Genomic DNA, 9,009 nt, shown 5'->3' with positions numbered 1-9,009 from the left:
TTAGCATTCGAATATCCGTGTGACACTGCTAAAGTTTAGCACATAGTATCAAACACCCCTTAAAACGCCGCACGAGCTCAACGGAGAGCACAGATTCTTCCGTTATCCACGGGTGACTATTTTTGCACGAGCTCAAGGGAGAGCACAGATTCTTCTGTTATCCATGGGCGACCATTTTTTTTTTGTTCTTTCTGCCTGTTGATGTGTTCAACTTGGCCAGAAGAATGGTTCAGTTTGCTCCATCAACAGAGCATGCCGTGCCATGAGTTAGTGGGACAAATCGTTCACCAAACTATTGGCGAGCTTCGGCAAGAAAAATAATGGAAAACATGATTTGCGAGTTCAGTGTTCCGAATCTACACGTGCGATTCAAACAGTGGCCTAAACCAAGGTGCAGAGCCAACAAAGCTGTGGCGTGGCATGCTCCAGTCATGAAGCAAATAAAAATCATAATAAAAGAGGGAGTTGCTGGTGATGTTATTTTCCCCTATGTTTTTAAAAAGGTTGTTAATATTTTGGAGAATTTGTACACTTGATTTTCTTTCCACCGTTGGATCGAAATCTAACGGATGTCCATCCTCTTCTTCTTTGATCCAACACATCTGCCATCTTCTACAGCCCCCTCCATCACTCCACCTAGATGGACCGGCTCCCCACCGGTTACGAGGCTTCATGCCTCTAATTGCCAATGTGGAGTCTCGATAAGACACCGATCCCATGACAAGGTCCACCTTACCCTATCCATTGTTAACTCTCACTACCATCGTGATAGATGTGGTTGCCCCTCCCCCTCTCCGACCCAACCACTAGTTGTCCTCCACCATCATGTTGCTGTGCCACCATCACCTTGCCTCACCGTTACTGTACCCGTCACCTTTGCCATGCCGTCTTGCTGCTCACGACTTTCCCCTAAACCTCAGAGCTTTTTGTTGAAAACCCCACCTAAAGCCCCCGAAGGTCCCAACCTTGAGCCCTAAGCACCCTAAACCTCGATTTCTAGCCTTCCTGGAAAGATCATCGGAGGAGGAGAATGATCTCATGCGGCCTTGGATTGGCAAGTGTGCAAGGAGAAACAAAATTCAAGTATAGGGAGCAAAAAAATACACTATAGTGATATGACTTTTTTCCTTACTAAATTTGACGTGCAATCAGGATTCAGGATAGTGGACGCCATCGATTGATGCGGATCCCACCTTAATTGAAAAGGGCGATTACATAAAATGAGAAAAAGAAAGATGTGTTACAAGTTTACCCAAGAAAATACGAGATCTTAATAGATCTCGCGCCAAACAGTAACAGCCACCTTCCTAAAATCGAAATAATCATAGCATTGTGAGTATTCTTACACTGTTATTTTTAATAAACTGACGGTGGTTGACGGCGGTTCACAAAGGTTTCAACCTCCGCCCTCCCCACCGCCCTCCCCACCCATAACTTAGAGGATAACTCGAATATAACGTTCCATGAAAAAAATCATTTTAAATGTACAATTGATTTTAAGCTAGATGCTAGTAAGATCTGCTAGTACCCACATAAGAACTTACATCACTTTTAGAAACCTCTAGATGGTTCAATTTAAATTATTTGTTCAGATAAAAACTACACGTCACTACTTTCGTTTTGGTCCTTCCGGTTCTCTACAATTTCTCCAAGAGAATTGGTGAAAACTCAAGAACTCTCACCTATTCAAGTAGCAACATAGTGTATTTTCGTATTTTCAATTAGGAAAATTAATTTAGCTTCGTTGATTGATGATAATTTTAGTTCAATAAAAAATCTATGATTTTAACATGTGAAATTGATTTTCTAGAGATAGTATATTTTGTATGTTTATAATTTGGTGGATTGTTCCTTTTCAAAAAAAAATTTGGTGGATTGTTTGTGAAAATGCCATTAACATAAAATATGAAATTTTGTAAAAAAAAGTACCATTATTGTTCAATATAAAAAAATTATATATCATTATTGACATTCCCTCCACACTCCACGCTCTCTTCAAGAGGATATTGGCGAAATTAAAAAATCTCACCTATTGAACTAGTCACATAGTATGTTTTGTAGTTTCACTTCTTTTATCGATGAGAATTTTCACTGAACAAAATTGTTTCATGATTTTAACCTGACAAATTTATTTCCGGCGAAAGTATTTTTTATGTTTATGATTTCTTGAATTATTTGTGTGAAAAAGTTAAATATTAAGCTAAATATTTCCGCAAAATGGCAAAAAGGTAGCCCGAGCACGTGTCAGCTATGCTCGTGCCCGTCTCACACCTGCCCGCGGTTCCTGCACACGCGTCGTCCGATCCCTCCGCCGCCCGCAGCCTCCCACGACCCAATCAACCTCTCAGCAGCACCGCCCACCGCCCTGCACACGCCGCCGCATCCGAAGCCGACTCCCACGCGCATGGATCCCGACCAGGTCGCCGCCGCCAGGGTCCAGCACGACGACCTCGGCGACACTGCCACATCCGCAGACGCGGGCGGCGACAGTGGCGGCAGTGGCGACAGCTGGGGGCGCGCTCTGCTCCGCCGGGGATGGGACCTGTCACGGAAGGCCGCCATCGCCGGCGTCGCGGCCACGGCCGCGCCCGTCGTAGCCCCGCCCCTGCTCGTCCTCTCCGTCGCCGGCCTCGCACTGTCCCTCCCCTTCGCCGCCTACCTCGCCAGCGTGTTCGCCACCGAACGCCTCATGGGCGCCCTGCTGCCGCCTCCCCGGACCCAGCCATACCACACCTGGGACGTCGAAGACGATGAGTTCCTGGATGCGTCAGAAGCGCCCGGCGGCGAGGCCACTGTGTTCGACTACTGGAGCGAGACAGAGGACGGCGCCATCATGGAGATGGAGGATGATGAGAGCTACGCGTCGTTGCCTCTGTCACGGGAATGTCGTCTGTTGGAAGAGCCGGTGCGGGCATCGAGCGACGATGAGGATACGATGCCAGAAGGTGAATTTCGTTTCCAAGAATCAGGCCACGAGTCATTTGTGTTGGATAATAGTGCACAGAAAGAGGAGGACAACGAGTATATTACCATGGAGGCGGTGTTGCTCCCAAAGGACTTCGATGAGTCCATATCAGCAACACCGGCGTTGTGCGAGGAAGACGATATGGTTCCTAAAATCGTAGAAGCCCTGGTCCAAGAGTTATCTGTATCAGACAGTGGAGATAAAACAGAGGATGGCAAGCGCACAGGTATGGATGGAGTGGAGCCTAGCAAGGAGATGGTGTCACCGGGCATCGACATCGGCACCACTGAAGTGAGCGGCTTCCCAGTGCCGGACGATAACACGCTGCAGAGCAAGGTAGAAGGTGATGTAGCAGTGGAAATGTTGCAGGAGGAAGTGACCATTAACACCAATCCTGTTACTGAGGAGGTGGTTGGTGTGCAAATGGAGGCCACTGCTACTGAACTGCCTGAATGTGAATTGCTGCACCCGAGTGATCGTGTGTCTCAGGAGCCACAAGCGATGGCAGAAGCTGCGTGTGTTGATGATATTCTCGAGAGTACCTTAACACAAGACATTGTACTGGATACTGGTGATGCAAATTCAGAGAGTGTGGAGCACACTGGTGTGGGAGATGTTTCTAGTGTGGTCTCAGTGGTGACCGTGGATGATGTTGCAGATCTAGCTTGCAGTATGAGTACACCGGATGTCTCAGCCATCAGTGACGATAAGATGAATGTTGAGAGTAGGCCAGATGTTGACCACTCCAATCAGACAACTGGTGTAGAATACACATGGGCGAACAAGGTGAGTGTTCCGGGCTCACTCTGTCATTTAAAGAATAATATAATTTTTTTTATCTAGAATGGTTATATGATTATATCAATGTTGTTTTATGCAAAAACATCATCCTCTTTGTTACATTATTTTTAAAAATAATTGACACGTGTAAATATGCCCGTCTAAAAATTGGTGGTGAAATTGGTAGTCAGCGAAAACAGAGGAGAGGAAAAGCATGGACAGCGAAGTGTCTACTAGGAGCATGACACCGCAAGAAATTGATGTTTCTAAATCACCAGTGCCAGATGATCAGAGCAAGAGAGAAGATGAAGTAACAGTGGAGACGGTGCTGGAAGAAGTGACGAGTACTACTGATCTTGTTACAGGGGAGGTGGTTGGCGTGCAAGTGGACATTGTCGCTAGTGGAAGCGAGTCACTGCCACTGAGTGACCTTGTGGCACAAGAGTTACAGGCAGTGACTGAAGCTGCAAGTGTTGAAAGTATTCAGGGAAGTACTGTAAGGGGAGACATTGTGATGGATACTGATGATACAAACACAGAGGGTGTGGAGCAACACGGTGAGGGAGGTGCTTCCAGTTTTATCTCAGGGGCATCTGTGGTGACCAGGGATGATGATGAGGATATAATGTCCAGTACGAAACCTTATGTCTCTGCCATCAGTGAAGATATAAAGAGTGTCGAAGGTAAGCCAGATGTTAAACACCCTCATGAAACAACTCTTTTTGAAAACAAGCTGACAGATGAAGGACTCAAGGGGAAGGTTGTAGCTGAGGACAAGGTGAGCTAGTGACACATTTGCTAACACCCCCCCCCCCCCCCCCCCGTTTGCTACATCATTTAAATCATCTTTTAATTTCTTATTCAGAATTTGGTACTCCCTCCATTCTAAATTGTAGGTCGTTTTGACTTTTCTAGATTCATAGATATTATCATGCATAAATATTATCATGCACCTAGACATATACTATATCTAGATGCATAATAATATCTACAATAATATCTACGAATCTAAAAAAGCTATAACGACCTATAATTTGGAACGGAGGGAGTACTTTATTTGGATGTTTATGCATTTAGTGGCAGTATGCAATGCATCCCTAATTGAACAGATGCCGGAAGTTATACTTCATATAAAAAAGGATTTTTTTTATTTTGTTGCTACTACAGTGAATGTGCCTAAGAAATGATATTATGATAGGATTCATAGTTCTTGTATATTGATACAAACCTCAGTAATTCTGTTAAATAGTTAAATAGCTGATGTCTACTTTCGCCGTTCGTCAAAGGCTACAGTTTCATTGGCAAAGAGGAATAAAGATATCCGTAGCATATTAAAATCGATGCCATTTTTTCTTGTCCTGCTTATAACTAACGTTACATGCAAATCATGAATAGTAAAAGTTGGGTCTGAACCTTTGTGTGCCAATTTTGATCTTCTTATGGGTTCCTCCATTTGAAGAGTCCCAAACTGTCATTCATTGAACACTAAGACTTCATTTGACATGATCTAGTGAAGTTACAATACAACTGAAGTGAAATCAAATCCAACTGCACAACAGGACGGTATTGTTTATGCAAAAGGTGTATTTTAATTGCTAGAACTATGTGTTGATAGGTAGAACAATTTATTGCTGTCATAGTTCTAAATTTACTCTCAGGCCTAATTTCCTTTCCAATTATTATATTGCTGGGAACTAGCAGAGCAAACCTGAATGAGGTGTCAAAAACACAATGAAAAATATGATCTTTTCCTTTTAGTAGTTTTTTTACTCAAGAATTTGTTCTTATGAAGAACTAAAGCAAAAGACGGTAGTCACATGACCAGCATAAAGGGTACAAAGAAAATCGTTGTATCAATGATGGCAGGAGAGATAAAACGAACAGTTCAAAGCTTGGTCTGTTATCACAAATGTTTAATGATTTCATGCCATGGGACAACATGAAACAGTCGAAGCTACTAACTGCTAATCTATGTGCATGAACAAGGCAGTTGGGCAGTTTATACTGATTGATTGCGATTTTCTTCTAAGCTATAATTTGCCTAGCATGATCCATAACCGTCTATGTTTCTTATTTAACATGAAAGCATAATTATCACTTGTTTACCAGGACAACTACATAGAGGTACAGCTGAGGGAGCAGCTTGATACACTAAGAACAATAACTGGGTATCGCCCGGCGACATCCTTGACTCTGGAAGCCGAGCTTGCTGGGTTATACATATTCGTCGGTGTGGAACCCCCTGTCAGCTCGAGGGACTCCTCGGATCTGATAGAAATAAACTTGAAACTCCAGTTCTTGAAATCGATAATAGGAGTGGAGTAAAGATCTGAGAGGGAATTGATATCTCAGGAGCTTTGTGGTTGTGTATGAAGCATAAATTCCAGTAGTCCACGGTCCATTCTCTGTTAGAAAGTTGAGACCTGTATATGCCATTCTCTGTTTTCATGTGAGAGACGGTGGTGAATGTTCTGTATGACTGTATATGCCTACAGTTCCTGTTCCATTTGTCGTCTTTGGGAATGTTTTGTTGCCTCAACTGTGACCTTAAACTTACCTATTGGGTGGAAAACGCTCTTTGCAACTGTTTCAAATTGTGATTTTGACCTACTATGCTTACTCATGTGGCTTATTAGTGTGGTGCTACTCCCGTCGTAACAGCTAATATTTGTCACCATTCACCAGTCAACACCTAGAAATCAAATATAGCTGTGATTCGTCCACCCTAAGTACTACAAGAACAATTTGGCTGCAATGTAAGCAGCGAATACCGTCGATGAGCTGCTGGAAACGGCTGCGGCTAGTGTTTCCTGCGAGCCAGGCTTGTGCTGGCTTTGCGGGTGTGACCTTTGAAAATACTTAAGTGTAGCAATGTACTTTGAAAATACTTAAGTGTAGCAATGTGCTTGCGCTCAATATTGCACTATTACTAGATGAAAACATTCAAAATACTAACAGATAGCATGCGTGCTGGTACATGCTACAGCCCGTTTCCTTGTTACAATCTTCTAGATGAGGTGGGAGGTAGTCCAAAAGACGAACGCTAGCTTAGCTGCTGCCTGCTAGGCGACGGGATTTGGCTGAGACAACGAGATGAAAACCTTGGACGATTGCGATAAATTATTCTTAATTTTAAGCTTTGGGCCTTGGTGCCTCCGTTATTCGCAGAGATAGATGCTTGGATGCACAGTCGTCCTGCGCTGTTGCTTTCATGGCATTGCGCAATATAAACCTTGCGCTAGCAGCAGGTAGCCAATTCCCTTTTCCTATCCAACAGCAGCTAGCTAGCCTGCGTGACACCGGCACACAACTGCGTCGACCGACTGCAGATACAGAGGCTGGACCAATTAACTCGCTGCAGCAGCGGCCGTGCGGAAAGCCAGGAGAAGAGCGCGAGGCATGCTGTACCGGCTTCGTACGGCTTGGCGAGAGCGGCGGCCAGAGGCGCGGTGTGCTGCTCTGGAGCCGTGGAGCGCCCACCGCGCCCCGCGCGCGGTTGCGGCCGGCCGTGATCATGTTGGAGGACGCTGGCCGCTGGCCTGGACAGCCTCATAGTCGACAACCACGGCTACAACGACGTGTTCGACTGCACGCGGCGGAGGGCATCGGCTTTCCGCGATGATTTGTGGGACGATGTTGGGGGACTTCGTCGGCACCAGCAAGATGATGGTCTTCCTCGATGTCACAGTCAGGCCCGTACCTAAGTTTAGGAGGCTCTGGTGCCAAACACAAGATGGTAGCCCCATATTTTCTTTCTTCCCCATGGAAACGCCGCTGGCATTTGTACCGTTCTAGTATAGTACAAGTAGTATATGCACCGGATCTCCGCAGAGTATGTTTGTACTATTTACCGTTAATAATATATAGAAAAATGTTCCGGAAAAATCAAGAACTTTGCAACAGAATTTCATTCTGACTCATCCGTCTGTCCATTTGCTTGCTAACCAGAAAAGACGAACAGTTCACCCCCCTAAACGAATTCCGGCGGAGACTACAGGAGCTGCTGGCCGGCCCATGCGTCTTGGAAAACTCATCATCAACAAGGTGTAGTATTTGAGAAACCTAAGTGCAAGGCGACAGGAATGTGTATAGAAACCTATGTACTATACGGCATACGGGATTATGGCACACGCTGGGGCTGAGCCATCAAGGTACATGTCAGCCGCACTATGCCAGCTGGAGACTGGAGTATTCGTTTCTTTCCAAGACTGAAGTTTGTCTTGGCTGTCCAGAAACAATGGCGAAGTTGCTGAATGTTTACTCCTACTTTCGTTTTCGTCAACTCTCCCCAAACAGTCATCCGCTCTCCATATATACGCGCTCCTTCACTCAAGAATCTCAGCTGAAGGTAGCTGCAGAATTAATGGCAACGCACATTGCATACTATGGCTTTACTGTCATTAGCATCGCGGTCGGAGCGTGTATTTGGTTTGGTGAAGATGAGACGTTCCTGATGTTTACAGCCATTGTCTTCAACCTGGCCGTCATGGCCATGTATGTTTACTCCTACTTTCGTTTTCGTCAACTCTCCCCAAACAGTCATCCGCTCTCCATATATACGTGCCCCTTCACTCAAGAATCTCAGCTGAAGGTAGCTGCAGAATTAATGGCAACGCACATTGCATACTATGGCTTTACTGCCATTGGCATCGCGGTCGGAGCGTGTATTTGGTTTGGTGAAGATGAGACGTTCCTGATGTTTACAGCCATTGTCTTCAACCTGGCCGTCATGGCCATGTATGTTGGGCTTATTACAGCCATTCCTGATCTTCAGCCTTGATTCTGACGATCAGCATTGCAAAGAAACGCGTGCTACGGTGATGAGTGCTATCCTATCTTTACACTCCTATGCAATGCAACCCGAGTAAAAGGACTGCGTATCCTGGAACAATGACCAAGATTGCAGTGTAGCAGCTTGGCATGCAAGAGTTTGAATTTCTTCTGTAACCAAGTACAACGTGTCATACTATATCATATATGTCGTGTGGTCATCAGTCATGCCAGTTTTAAATTTCCTTTGACGAACCACTGTGCACTCGTTTCCTTAATTATGTTTGTTCAGTGTGTAATTTGCATGTGATGCCTCCTTTTTTTATTTTTTATTATGAGATCTGCTACTTGTATGCGTAAGTGATGATTGGGTTGCATTTCTAGCCCGCCAGTGTGGCGATCAAACAGGCCACAGGAAGTGCTGGGCTGCTGGGCTAGCCCAACCCAAGCACGAAACGACTCGGGCCCGTCACATTTATCAGAGGCAAGCCTCC

At 45.1% G+C, this 9,009-nt stretch overlaps 1 protein-coding gene across 1 annotated transcript; it reads left to right on the top strand.

The window, feature by feature from the left end:
- Positions 1 to 2,349: 2,349 nt before the first annotated feature.
- Positions 2,350 to 6,353, top strand: LOC101756991. Its single transcript, XM_012843726.2, has 3 exons — positions 2,350 to 3,751; positions 3,933 to 4,523; positions 5,855 to 6,353. Exons 1-3 carry the CDS (start codon positions 2,405 to 2,407, stop codon positions 6,068 to 6,070), a joined length of 2,154 nt encoding a protein of 717 aa, XP_012699180.1. The 5' UTR covers positions 2,350 to 2,404; the 3' UTR covers positions 6,071 to 6,353.
- The last annotated feature ends 2,656 nt before the right edge of the window (positions 6,354 to 9,009 follow it).

The sequence above is a fragment of the Setaria italica genome, chromosome II (genome assembly GCF_000263155.2).
Source record: "Setaria italica strain Yugu1 chromosome II, Setaria_italica_v2.0, whole genome shotgun sequence".
Lineage (NCBI taxonomy): Eukaryota > Viridiplantae > Streptophyta > Magnoliopsida > Poales > Poaceae > Setaria > Setaria italica.
This window is presented reverse-complemented; position numbering and strand designations above follow the sequence as displayed.